General features: G+C 40.3%; 1 protein-coding gene across 1 annotated transcript in view; it reads left to right on the forward strand.

Annotated features, from left to right (window-relative positions):
- Positions 1-13,670, forward strand: part of pik3cb (phosphatidylinositol-4,5-bisphosphate 3-kinase, catalytic subunit beta) — a 55,484-nt gene extending 41,814 nt beyond the window's left edge. The window contains exons 8-24 of the mRNA XM_054597995.1: positions 582-671; positions 855-1,109; positions 1,236-1,332; positions 2,266-2,396; positions 2,718-2,768; positions 3,703-3,891; positions 4,802-4,923; positions 5,233-5,376; positions 5,493-5,592; positions 6,134-6,330; positions 6,426-6,535; positions 6,678-6,756; positions 8,073-8,240; positions 8,379-8,502; positions 8,615-8,760; positions 11,764-11,894; positions 12,830-13,670. Coding sequence (XP_054453970.1) covers positions 582-671; positions 855-1,109; positions 1,236-1,332; positions 2,266-2,396; positions 2,718-2,768; positions 3,703-3,891; positions 4,802-4,923; positions 5,233-5,376; positions 5,493-5,592; positions 6,134-6,330; positions 6,426-6,535; positions 6,678-6,756; positions 8,073-8,240; positions 8,379-8,502; positions 8,615-8,760; positions 11,764-11,894; positions 12,830-12,969 — 2,274 coding nt within the window. The 3' untranslated portion in view covers positions 12,970-13,670. The remainder of the gene's footprint in view (positions 1-581; positions 672-854; positions 1,110-1,235; positions 1,333-2,265; positions 2,397-2,717; positions 2,769-3,702; positions 3,892-4,801; positions 4,924-5,232; positions 5,377-5,492; positions 5,593-6,133; positions 6,331-6,425; positions 6,536-6,677; positions 6,757-8,072; positions 8,241-8,378; positions 8,503-8,614; positions 8,761-11,763; positions 11,895-12,829) is intronic.
- The last annotated feature ends 824 nt before the right edge of the window (positions 13,671-14,494 follow it).

Consider the following 14,494-nt stretch of genomic DNA (forward strand, 5'->3'; position numbering starts at 1 on the left):
TGTGTCAGCAAGTAAGATTTACTTTCAGGAAAGGAACCTGTTATTGGATGCTGTCGTGCTGAAGGAAACTTGACCGACATCTGTGTTTTAAAATAAGCACCGCAGAGGACAGAAGGACGTGGTGTTTTTTTTATGAGGACACAGCACGTGGAGCTCTTGTTTCTGCCTGTAATCGTAGGCACAGACACAAATACAGTCTCTTATCTGACATGATGGCAAATAACACGCAGCGTCCCACTCGCACAAATATTTAAACACATCAAAACACACACACACAAAGACAAAGACAAAGATAGAGGCAGCACACAGCAGGAAGTGTGCTAGTTAGTCATGTTCATAGACTCTAGGTGTCATGTGATGCTGTTTTTCCTGCTGACTCTCGCAATTCCACTTGGCTTGACATCACACTGACCTGCCTGACCTCCCACACTGTTTGTGTTTTTAATGTGTGTGTGTGTGTGTGTGTGTGCCAGAAAGCTGGTGTGTGTGAAGAAGCACTGTACATATTTTGCACAGAGCATTATGCAAATAATGCTCACTCATTGCAAGTATCTCTTTCTCTTGCCTCCTTCCTTCTGCAGCAAGTACAGACGTGTGTGTGGGACGTGTCAAGCCCGTTTAAGATAGTTCTGGTGAACGGCAGCAAGGTGAACGCGGAGGAGACTGCCAAGGTAACCTCCTGCTTTGTCCAAATCCATAAAAAACGTTTCTATTCCTGTTATTACGTCACTGCACACACACATAAAACCTGCATGCACAGTAGTTACACGACGAAAACTGTGATCGTTTGAAGATTTTCTTTTTTAATCCGCATGTTTGTGACTCACACTACCATCACTTTTAACCCCTCCCAGGTCCAGGTGAGGGCGGGGCTCTTCCACGGCACGGAGCTGCTCTGCAAGCCGGCGGTGAGCAGCGAGAGCTGCGGACGCTCGGACCACACGTGGAAGGACAGCACGCTGGAGTTCGACCTCTCCGTCTGCGACCTGCCGCGCATGACCCGCCTCTGCTTCGCCATCTACGCCGTCATGGACAAGGTCAAGAAGCAGAAGTCCACCAAGAACGCCCACACAAACAAGTACCAGACCATCCGCAAGGCAGGGAAAGTGGTAAGAGAGAGACTCCAAACTAAGGGCCTAAAAAAGTAATAAAGGCTTCTTCAATGTCCACACATCTTTATCGTATCATTATGGAATGATTCATTTCACTCTGTTCTCCCTCTCTGTGTGATCCAGCACTACCCTATAGCCTGGGTCAACACGATGGTGTTTGACTACAAAGGCCAGCTGAAGACCGGAGACATCATCCTGCACTGCTGGTCTTCCTTTCCTGGTATTTCTATTATATCTACTAGTTAGGAATGGGCAATTTAAGTAACTTCCATATTTGAGAACTTGCATTAAAATATCATCAGAACTGTGTGTCTTCAACTCCCAGTTGTGATTGTAATGGCTTGTGACTGTAACGTATGACTTCCTTGATGGCTCCTCGTTTCCTCATACATCTTTTCCACTCTCCTGGCTGTGATATAAGAACATGTCTCCAGTCACCTTTTCATTACTGAACTGGCTAATCATCACAACGGCGAGCAAATGAGGAGGTCGTTATCTGTCTGTGCCGTTATTTCCTTGTGATTAATGCACAAATGTTTAATCAATTCTATTGCAATTTTTATATTACCTCATATAATATTTTATATTACAAAGCTAAAATAAACATAAACTCATTTTGTTTATGTTTATTTTGTATGTTTGGTTTGTTTTACAAAGCTCAAAAAAAGTGATTACTTGTATACTTTGAATCTATGCTGATGTCTAAACGGAGTATTGGAATACTCATGCATTACATTACATTACATTACATTACAGTCATTTAGCAGACGCTTTTATCCAAAGCGACTTACAGGAAGTGTATTCAACATAGGTATTCAAGAGAACTACTAGTCACCAGAAGTCATAAGTGCATCTCCTTTCTTAAACAAGCATCTTAAAGCATAAACCAGAGCAAAAGTATAGTGCAGAGGCAAATTACTACGAAAACAATAATTGCAACAGACTAATACGAATATAATAAGTGCTACAAACTACTACGAATAGGATAAGTGCAGTAAACGAATACGAATTCAATAAGTGAAGCGAACTGATACGAATACAGTGAGTGCAACAACTAATACGAATGCAATAAGTGCTAACTGCCCGTGCCTACTTCTAATACAATTAAACCAGTATGTGACTTGATGTGTATCTTTGCATGTGTCTCACTCAGATGAACTTGAAGAGATGCTGAACCCCATAGGAACCATTCAGACCAACCCGTACACTGAGAACGCTACAGCACTGCACATCCACTTCCCAGAGTACTCGTCACACTCCATCATCTTCCCTCCCTTTGACAAGGTCAGACAGCGTTCATCATACTTAGTCCCACTCATAGAGACACACCTGTTTTTGCCAGAATGAATACATGCAGATAAAGTTACATTTGTAAAGTATAAACTATGTCTGCCATGATTGTTCCACGCTACGTCTGATTACTGACGATTGGATGAGATTTCTTTTTTTAAAGACTTGACTGCAGTTGAATTTGTCATTTGAGTGCCTTAGGGCTCTTAATAATGGCACCTTGTGATTGTGGTGAAGTGGTGGCTGTAAGCATGGGAGGATCAGGACGTGCTCGGCCTCTCTAACGCTCTGGATCTTGCTTTTTTTTTGTTGCAGATATTGGAAAAAGCTGCACAGATTGCCAGAGCAAGTGACTGCGTATCAATGGTGAGTTTGAGTACAATGTGAGATAATTGTGTTGACAGGCCTGAGTATTTCTATGCATTCAGGATACATACCAGGTCAGAAAATAAAGTGACGTGTGTTTAAAGTTGGCCTGCAACAAAATGCTGAATAGTGTCTCCCCCTCCCACACACACACACACACACACACACACACACACACACACACACACACACACACACACACACACACACACACACACACACCTCCTAACAGACACGCACCATCGGTGTCGTATTATCTCCCACTGCTGGTTCCCCTGGAAACCCATTGTTTGGCAGGGTGTAGCTGCAGAAATATTTCAGTCCCCCCTCAAAACTACAGACTCTAATCAGATTACTTGTATGTTTTCCTGTCTCGCCGGCCCTCAACTAAAAGCCCAGTCCTGGGCGTGTTACAGCCGGTTACGTAATCCTGTGTGAGCTAGAGGGCATGCCTGAACGCACCACTTTAATGTGAGATGTGTGTGTTTAAGTGTAAGGACGAATACGCAGTGACTACAACTCTGTGTTTACTTTTTACTGTATGTAAATGTACATATAAGTTTACAGATCACATTAACAGCTCGTCTAATATGATTCCTCCGTAAAGAAAGTTCAATCTGCCATCTGTTTTTACTTTAGCGTTAGTTTGCATTGATGTTATTGACTGTTTAAAGCACAGAGTCCCGTTTGAATCAGACCGCATACACCTTGTTTTTAACAGCTACAAAGTTGCATTCAATGCAGTTTGTGTCATTTGTTGGGCTGCTTTGATACACTCCTGCCATCCTGTGGTTATATCTGGTCACTGCTCATCGTCATCCTCTCATTTCCAAACACGTCCACCCGATATTGCATCTTCTTCATCCTTTCTTTCTCTTAACTGCCCAACCCAAACTGAGCGTTCCTCCTCCTTTTTATCGTTTGTTCCTCTCAGGGTCGAGGGGGGAAGAAGTTCCACATCGAGCTGAAGGAGATCATGGAGCGTGACCCGCTCTCTCAGCTGTGTGAAAACGAGAAGGATTTGATCTGGACACTACGCTACGACTGCAGAGAGAACTTCCCTACGTCGCTGCCCAAGCTGCTACTCTCCGTCAAGTGGAGCAAACATGAGGACATGGCCCAGGTTGGTTTATGCATTTTGACAGACAAAGTAAAATGTGCATAAATTAAAGTAAAAGTAATTTCATAGTTTTTTTAACATTATAACAGGATAAAAAACACATTATCTGTATGAGGACAGTACTTGAGTTTATAGTTAAGTCTGTGAATATTTAAGCTTTTCAAGTCTTTTAAGCAAAACAAATAAATATATATATAAAAAAATATATATATATTTTAAGTATTTCCAATCTTTAGAATACTTTCAGTCTCAATATATAAATATTTATATGTTTTTGCAAGTAAAATGTCTTCTTATAGACATAGCCTGGACATAAAATTCCATGTATTTTTATGTCAATATATACAAGTTTGAGCTCTAAAAATGACATTATGAATTAGTTTGGGCTGCTTTTTGGCAAAAAACATGATACCATGATTTTGTTCAATGTTGACATGATGTTTTAACATCCATATGAGATACAATAATAGTTTTATTGCAGTTAAACATCATAAATGGACAGAAAACCACTCTCACTTAATCAGCCTCAGAATAAAAAGATATTCTAATATTGTTTCGAACCAAAAATTGACTCTCTTCTCATGAAATGAACATGCCGTCTTACTGCTAAATACAACTTATATTGTGCTCAGTAATAAACCAACTGCTCTATGGAGAGAATTTGTGGATACTTAACACCTGTATGTTACTTGTTGCTGTTTGAAAAGCAGAAACCGGTCAATCTCAGCGAGCACAGACCAGCAGTGGCCATCTAAATATAAAATGTTCACAATTATGTTTACTGTACTATTAATTGTGCAGCCATGTGGGTGTTTCCAAGGTTTTATCCACTGAGCTGCACAAGGACTGTATGTGACTCTGATTAAATGTCTCTCTATCAGTTTCTGAGCATCTGTCTGTGTTTGTCTCTCAGCTCCAGGCGCTGCTTCAGATCTGGCCCAAACTGAGTCCCAGAGACGCTCTGGAGCTTCTGGACTTCAACTACCCTGACCAGTATGTCAGAGAGTACGCTGTGGGCTGTCTGCGTGATATGAGGTATAGATATGTTTCCACCCACACGTGCATATTTATATAACACACTGGCCTTCTCTGTTTGTCTTTGTCTCGTATTCAAGCTCTTACATATCATCCACTGTAATCCTCTACACTCTGTTACATTTCCTTGCTGTTTTCTTTAACTAAACCTTACTATATTTGTGAATTACTGTGAGTTGATCAGTGCTGTGCGTTGTTTCTTTTCCTAAAGAGAAACACAAATCAAACTAAAAGTTTTGAAAATGAGACAAAAGTGAAAACAGACCTTTTTCTCACTCTCCCTCCCTTTCCCTCCTCCACCCTCACCAGCGATGAGGAGCTGTCACAGTACTTGCTACAGTTGGTGCAGGTGTTGCGCTACGAGCCCTACTATGACTGCGCCCTCACTCACTTCCTGCTGGAACGTGCCCAGGGAAACCGCAAGATAGGACACTTCCTCTTCTGGCATCTACGGTGAGTACGGACACGTTGCGCTTTAGTGAGAAAGTGAAAGAGTTTGTGTGCTTGGCTTCCGTTGATTCATGAGAGGTTTTCTGTTCTGTCTGTGGCCGTTCTGCTGCCCTCTACAGGTCAGAGATCCACATGCCGGCTGTTTCAGTCCAGTTTGCCCTCATCCTGGAAGCCTACTGTAGAGGCAGCATCCCTCATATTGAGGTTCTAAAGAAACAGGTAGGACACACACTCTCATTCACACACTTACTCTCACCCTCTTTTTCTTAATTTTGCCTCTAGACTCTTTAGGTTATGCCCTCCGTTCCATAGCTGTGCTTCAGACTTTAACTCTACTAGTCCTTCCACAAGAACCAGAATAGTCTATTGTCAACCCTCTGCAGGACGAGATCCGTGGTATTTTTAGCCCGTCGCCCTCCTGCCCTCTGACCTTTTCTCTCTACGCTGTTCATTCTGACAGTCACTCCTGTGGACGCTTCCTCCTACTTCCTCATCATTTATGTGACCTCTTTCCTGTTTGGAAGAGCATGCACAATGCTGACAGAGCCTGTAAAAAAAAGACAATGAGCTCAGTCATTGTCGACGGGTTTGCAGTCTAAAAAACACAACTCATTGTTGAGCTTTGCTCCGTTGCCTATTATGATGGTTATATTTGAATTTATCGTTTCTTTTATCAGTTATTTTAAGGTGACCTTGGGTGCCATAAAAGGCGCCATTTATTAAAAACGTATTATCTAAGTGTTGTTTTTGACTTTACCAGGTGGAAGCCCTGAGTAAGCTAAAGTCGGTGAACGAGCTCATTAAGCTGGGAACCATCAAGAACGCTCGGAGTAAAACCAAGGAGGCAATGTTGACCAAGGAGGCCATGATGACTTGTCTGAGGCAGAGCGGCTACTCGGAGACTCTGTCGGACCTTCACTCTCCTCTAAACCCCAACATCCTGCTGTCCGGCATCAAGTAAGACCACTCAGTTTCTATTGAACATTATCATCTCCTCAGTTTCACGGTGCGTCATCCCCCGTGTCTCTCTCTCTCTTTCTTTCTCCCATCAGTGTGGAGAGGTGTCGGTACATGGACTCTAAAATGAAGCCACTCTGGATTGTTTACAACAACAAGCTGCTGGGTGGAGACACTCTGGGAATCATCTTCAAGAATGGAGATGGTAGGAATCATAGCCAGGAGGAAGGGAGGGAACAAAAGATGACCGATTTAAATCACTTGCAATCTTTCAACTAAAATCTAATTTTGCATTTAAATGCACAATATTTTATTTTGAAATTAAGAGATTGTTTCCCTTTTTCTAGATCTGAGGCAAGACATGTTGACGCTCCAGATTTTGAGGTTGATGGATCTGCTGTGGAAGGAGGCTAATCTCGACCTCAGGTGAGTTGGGTTTTTTTTGCATCTAAGCGTGTGTGTGTGTGTGTGCGTGTGTGTGTGTGTGTGTGTGTGTGTGTGTGTGTGTGTGTGTGTGTGTGTGTGTGTGTGTTTTAAACCGACGGACATTGTAGAGCTTGTTTGTTCCTGCTTTCTGTAGGGAAGGGGAAGCTCCGGTGGGGGCAGCAGAGGAGGGGAGACACTAAATCACCCCATGCTAGTTTGACCTCTCACCCTTTTACACCCATCGACACACACACACACACACACACACACACACACACACACACACACACACACACACAATATCTGCATTACATCCTAATCAAATCCACACTTTCGCAACTTCTTCATGCACCGACACATCTGGAGCTGAGCGTTGGAGGGGGTTGGTTGTTTTGACAGTTGAGTTTGAGGACGGTGCTTCAGATTACGGGGACATGGGTTCAGAGGTCGAACACGATGATGGGACATCTCAGACGGAGAGATGGACAATGTAATAAAAACCACTACGATGTGGTGGACGCAAGCTTGTTCTGTGTGTCGTCATTTTTCTTTATTCAGACTCAACATCCATTAAGTCCGGTAAAATGTTGCATTAATTAAATCTAGAAAGTGATCCAGCTTTTGAGCATTGGGTTCATGGCTGTCTGATATATGAGACTTGGGGCCTCTGTGTCAGTAATGGAAGGTAAGAGATTTGTCCAGGTCACATAATTCTGCGTCCTGCTAAATGAAAACATACTGCCATCTTGTGGAAAGAAAGAAAAAATCGATGTTAATGAGGATAAATAATGTGATCAGCATGCCAGCACGTAATCACTGAATGGCCTTCACCATAATGTCTCAACTCATGGTTACAGTATGATATTGTATATGAATAAACAGCCTAATACCTTAATCTTATAAATACATAAGACTGGAACTGGATCTACATCAAAGCACACAAAGTCGCATTTACACTGACTGGTCTAATGACCCAAATCTTGTTGGAACCATGTTTTTGGAGCCTGTTTTCATTAAAATGTTGAAATTAATTTAAGAAAAATTAGGTGCTTTCACTACTACATGTGATATTTATTCCAGAGTGTTTCAATTGTAAACCAAAATGGGGTGTTTGTCATAAACTAGTAGTTAAGATGATTAACTGTAAACTGTCAAATTTGACATTAAGTATGAAAGTGAAAGGCTTTATTATTATTATTATTTATGACTTATGTATGTATCAGTAGGGGTTGACATGTGTTTACCCACCAATCACTCAAATATGGATTTGTTCTCAGTGTTCCCTTTCCTTCTCTCTCTCTCTGCATGTCGTCCAGAATCGTACCGTACGGTTGCCTAGCGACAGGCGACCGCTCAGGGTTGATCGAGGTCGTCTCATCGGCCGACACCATCGCCAACATCCAGCTGACCAGCAGCAACGTGGCCGCGGCAGCCGCCTTCAACAAGGATGCTCTGCTCAACTGGCTCAAAGAGAGGAACTCTGGGTAAGAAGATGCATTTTGTCTGGGAAAAAATCTGGAAAACCAATATTCCTGTCGTTGAAAACGCATAGAAAATGATCACTGAAGAATCCAGAAAACAAATGTGCTTACATGCATCTCGTGTGTGTTTTGCATTGACAGTGACGCTCTTGAGAAGGCCATCGAGGAGTTCACTCTGTCGTGTGCAGGCTACTGTGTAGCCACCTACGTCCTCGGCATCGGAGACCGCCACAGCGACAACATCATGGTCCGCAGCACCGGACAGGTTGGACACACACACATAAGTTGTTTTATCTGAATAAATGACCCAGTCTCCGTTAGTTCTATCCTGGTTTTTCCTCAACACTCACTGATTTTTGGCCCTCTTGTCTCGTCAGCTCTTCCACATAGACTTCGGTCACATCCTCGGCAACTTCAAGTCCAAGTTCGGCATCAAGAGGGAGCGAGTACCGTTCATCCTCACCCACGACTTCATCCACGTCATACAGCAGGGCAAGACGGGGTACACGGAAAAGTTTGGCAGGTTTGTTCCACTTTTATCTTCAGCAATAAGTATTGGTGCCTGAACTTCTACTGCCAACTGCTGGTGGGAGATGTTACTGCACTAACTACGTTTTCCTGCCCTCCCAGCAAATAAACACAGGAAAAATCATAAACATTACAGCTTATTTTTTCTAAAACAGCACATACACTTTTTGTGTTTTTATGTTTAAAGGAGGAAATATCTTGAGTCATCCTTTTTATACTTCTACAACTATTGTTGTAGATGTACTATGTCTTAGTCTTTGCCAAGTGAGAATAAAGCTTAACATGTTTGTCTAATGGCTCTGAAATGATACACGCACATCAAGTTCATTTAGCAACCTAACTCTCATTTCAATATTTAATTTAATTTATTTTTTATTTTATTTTAATTTTAATTACTTTATTTTTTTATTTTTTTTTAATGTGTTTTTTTATTTGTTTCCCGGCATCTACTCATTTGGAAGCAAAGCCAAATAAACTTTATTCAAACTTTAAATGTATAATATGATCAGATATATTGATTTAGATGCTTTTGATTGGAACATAAAAGAGGTAACCAACACAATTTAATGCCCCCCATCAACATCATTTCTTTTTGTCATCAAACCAGCTTCCAATATGTTTCATGGTGAGCATCTCTACTTATGAAAAAAGAATTAGGTTGCTAAATTAACTAGATGTGTGTGATTCATCGAAAATCCATTAGAATGCGACATGCTGAGCTCTAAGAGTACATCTACACCAAACAGGTTATATAAGCATAAAAAGCATTAATCAATATATTTAATCTCTAAAGCATAAAAACACACAAAAAAAGTGAATATGTTGTTTTAGAAAAGACTAGCCAACATTTATATTATATTTTTTTTTCCATGTCCATTTGCTTGGTGGAGCAGAAACCACTGTTTGCATAAGTCAGTTGGTGCAGTATCGCCTCTAACCAGCAGGGGGCAGTAGAAGCTCAGGCACTCATGAACATACCAGAGGAAAAATGTTCTGTTAAAATTCTATATAACTGTGTATTAAAGAAAATAATTATCTGTATATAACTTTAAGGAGCAGAAGTTTGACTATCACACACACTGATTAGTTTAACACACAAACCCACACAATTACAGGCAGGAGAAGATGGCAAACAATGTATTCATATATGCTGAAGGATGAAAAGAAAAGAATCCAATTGAACCCACTGAATGCTTCAAAGAAACATCAAAGAACACAAGTCTGAAAGCATTAAATCCAGTCGTGTCTCTTGTCACATTGATGCGTTTTGAAACATCCAAGAGCTGTAGAGCAGCCTACATAGGTGCTCTACTTTAGAAAGCAAAACCTTACGTTATTGTTCACTCCCTCACGATCTTCAAATTAAATCTCTTGTTGCTGCATTTTTTCCTACAAAAGGTGGCAGAAATAAAAAAGATATCATGCAGAATTTGGATAATGGTCTTTATACTCCATTTTTAAGTTATTATTCACAGATACAGACGACTACACTCATTGCTGAAGTGATCACATAAGTCTGAAAATACACCGACCCTGACCTCATGTTTCTGTGGTATTGAAGCTTGTGAGAAGTGTGTGTTGCAGTGACATAGATAGGATTCATGAAGCAGCACTTATGAAGTGTGTGTTGTTCACAGAATAGATATCAGTGATGGAACTAGCAGCTTTACACCCTTGTTGTGGTACAGAAGTCTGTTGTTGTGGCCTACATTCATTACTGTAAATATACATGTCTTCCTACAATCAACACTTAAAATATACATTTCTTTTTACAATTAATACATAAATATACATTTCTTTTTACAATCAACACTTAAAATATACATTTATTTTTACATTTAACACTTAAAATACACATTTCTTTTTACAATTAACACTTAAATATATACATTTATTTTTACAATTAACACTTAAAATATACTTTTTTATAATCAACACTTAAAATATAATTTTTTTTATAATCAACACTTAAAATATACATTTATTTTTACAATCATTTCATTTTTACCTCTATACTTAAGATTTCATTAAACTTGTTTTTTGTTTTTTTTCTTTTTACAAAATGTACCAAAACACTGGCAACAAGGAAGATCTTTGGTAGATAATAATGAGAATAAATATGAAACGAAATTTAAATCATACCCTCATACCCAAAAAATCTGGTTTGAATTGACATCAAACACTTTTACTAAGTTTGTTTAAAATATATTTATCTAAAGAGGATGGGAAAAACAAGGCCTTGAAAGTTTTTCAAAGTAGACATGTTGTGCAATAATTGAAGTTCTTTTCATAGTTATTTTTTAGTAAATAGGCTACATTCTGCTGTATGTGTGTCTCAAAACACATCAGTGGATCCTCGAATTTGAAGGAATTGAACCTGGAAAAGCCTTGAAAAGTCATTGAATATAATGTTTAAGAAGTAGTTGGAACCTTGTTTAAACTGCCCAGTTACCCAACAGCTAAGCTTCACAGCTTGTGTGTTTTTGAAGATCAACCTAAAGGTGCTCGATCTTAAATTATTTATCCCCCAAAAAATGTTGATTTGCTTTAAAAAAAGAGAAGCACGGCGTTGGTGCATCGCTGCGTCAGCAAATGTGGTATGTGTGGGTTCAAGAAACAGAACATTATGTTCCAGATCAGAAGGAGAGCAGGAACACAAATCACTTTGTGAAAGAGGAAACAGTACCCTCTATATGATGACCTGCAGTCTGTTCAAAGTGCTAGTGTTGACGCTTTTCCTTTGTGCCTGGGTAGTAAAGTAAATATCTTATGATTTTCAGCACCTCTTAAATTATTTATATCCTAAACTAGAGATTTGACTTCTACAAAAACTACAAATCCCCAAAAATTCAAACCCCTATTTGTGTAACAATAATCATATGATTACAGTGAAAAATTTCTAGATGCTCAAAGAGAACATCATTAACCGTCATTATAAGTATAATTTAAATGAGTGTGTGTGTGTGTGTGTGTGTGTGTGTGTGTGTTCTTCTCACAGTTTCCGTCAGTACTGTGAGGAAGCCTATCTGGTCTTGAGGAAGAACGGGAACCTCTTCATCACTCTGTTTGCCCTCATGCTGACCGCTGGACTGCCTGAGCTCACCTCCGTCAAAGACATACAGTACTTAAAAAGGTACACACACACACACACACACACACACACACACACACACACACACACACACACACGGTCAACTGATGGAGTAGTGGTTAGATTAGTCGGCAAAACTTCATACAGATTCACTAAAATAATACTTTTGGTTAGATTAGTATCCTCATCCTTTTTATCATCTTTTCTTTGCATTCTTTCAATTTAGTTGAACAGTAGAAAAGTTGTCTCTGCCTCTCTCTTTCTCTCTCGCTCTCTCTCTCTCTCTCTCCTCTCTCTCTCTCTCCTCTCTCTCTCAACCCAACCGGTCGAGGCACCGGTCCTTCTGTTATGATTTCACAGATAAATAAATAAATCTAAATTAAAATGTTAGAATTTAGTGTCCAGTTTCCCCCCCCCTCACTCAAAAATGTATTTTTCTTATTGTTCCTTGACTGCGGTGTTTGAGCATGCAGAATGATGTCTGTGCAGATTTTGACACTAGAAGTCTGTTTTCACATTCACCTGCTGAGTTTAAATGTGCTCACCTTAAATATCTGTTTATCTCTTAACGAGAAACTTTTCATATCAGACATAATGTATTATTCAAAGCAGTGTGATTACAAAACATGTCAGGAGGGGATTTCAAACAATCCGACTTTATGCATATTCACTAAATGAATACTGTAGGTTACTCACCAATCCAGTAGTTCATAGTAAGTGGATGCATGTCATATAATGATATAATGATATAATGATTAAAATGATTAAAATGATGCATTGTATACAACCAAAAATGATAGAAATCATGAGGCCATAGCAATAGTTTTAACTGTTTTCTACAAATCTCATCTTTTATAGTTGTATGTTTCTTTTTGTTGCATTTTATTCGCAGTTAGCTTCAAATACATAACAAATTCCATGTCCATTTCCTCCCAAACACACTAATCCTCCTCCTGCTCCTGCTCCTCTCCTCAGGACTCTCTGGCTCTGGGTAAAACAGACGACGACGCTCTGAAGCAGTTCCGGCAGAAGTTCGACGAGGCCCTGAGAGAGAGCTGGACGACCAAAGTCAACTGGATGGCCCACAATGTGGCCAAAGACAACCGCTCCTAGAGCAAGCCTGAGATCCCTCAAAGGGTCAGGGGTCACGGGGCCAAGAGGACACATGCTGAAGGAGTGTGCGGTAGGGGAAAAGTGTGCAAAGGAGACGGGGGGAGGTGAAGAAGGGAATCTAGCAGAATAAACCAAACACGAGAAGATTCACCCGAACGCTGTCCACACACGGAGTAAACGTACTCTCCAGAAACAGTGCACCCCGTACTATCTCCTCGCCCTGCACGACTCTGGCACGGTGCCTCCTGAAAATCCAAATTCATGGTCTTGTAACATTTCTGTGGAATCACGTTTGGGGGGTAAAGTCGTTTTTTTGCAAGTTTTGCACAGGCACGGCAACAGCTGACGGAGCACGCAGCCAAAGGAAGGGAACTGAAGCCTCCACTCTGCACACACTAATGACGAGCTGTTCGGACGGAGCGGGCTGACAACAAAGACAAAATAAATAATCATGTTTTGGAGTGGATGAATAATGTCAGACGGACTGGGAACTGGGCTTGAATGGACTCTGAAGGGGGCACATGGTTTGAACCAGAACTGCTTTAAGTACAGCGGAGATAACAGGTGGATGTGTCTTAAAACAATGTGCACAACGCCCACATGAAGTGCATCTTAACACCCCCTTCACTCCCGCTGCCTCAAAGTGTGCCTCAAAACTGCGGAGAAGATTGTATTTTTCATGAGTTTACCTTTACTTTTTTTTTTTTTTTTTTCTTTTGCCATTTTAAGAATTTATCAAGAGACGTCTATGTGCCAGACTACTTTACTAGTCCACAGATGAAACTTGTGTTAGGGAAACAATGCTGAAAGAGAAGGACTGATTGGAGAAAAAAAGGACGCCCTGGTTCCTTTGGTCCACCGTTTGAATCTGTTAATTTGAACACTGGAATGTTTTCAGAAAGACACATACGAGAAATTTCTGTCTTTTTTAATGAACTAAACACTTAATTTTTTAAGTTTCTTTTATTTTGAAATGACAATGCGCATTGTTTCTTTCAACGTTTTTTCAAATCGAGAGCATTATTGGACAAAGATTGATCACCTGTGAGTTATTACTCGTCTGAAAGGATGTCTGCCCTTTTTTAAAGCGCCATCCCTCTCATGCTAGCAACCATGACAAACTCGCTGAGGAATAACTGATGCTTTTTAACATGTCAGGACCAAAACGAAAAAAATAAGCAACCGTTCGGTTAATTTCATCGTTCAAATTGTGTTTTTAATTATTTGTGTCTGAACTGAATGTGAAAATATGTGCCGCTCTCCTTTTAAGTGTATTTGTTTTTGGTTTTATATACGAGCAGGTGTGGGCGGGGTTTATCAGGAGGGACATTACACTGCGATGCAAAGCTACTTCCTCGTCTCGACATACGGTGCTCCTCAGCATCTGCATCTGTGTTTGATTTTTCGTGCAATATCCGAGTATATGAACCATATCTTGTCATATAAAACTATAATGGTTTATTTTTCTCTGTCGGTTTATGTGTGATGCAGCTGTATTTTTGCACCACTAGCCTTCAAAAGTCTC

The sequence above is a fragment of the Anoplopoma fimbria genome, chromosome 1 (assembly GCF_027596085.1).
Source record: "Anoplopoma fimbria isolate UVic2021 breed Golden Eagle Sablefish chromosome 1, Afim_UVic_2022, whole genome shotgun sequence".
Taxonomy (NCBI): Eukaryota; Metazoa; Chordata; class Actinopteri; order Perciformes; family Anoplopomatidae; genus Anoplopoma; species Anoplopoma fimbria.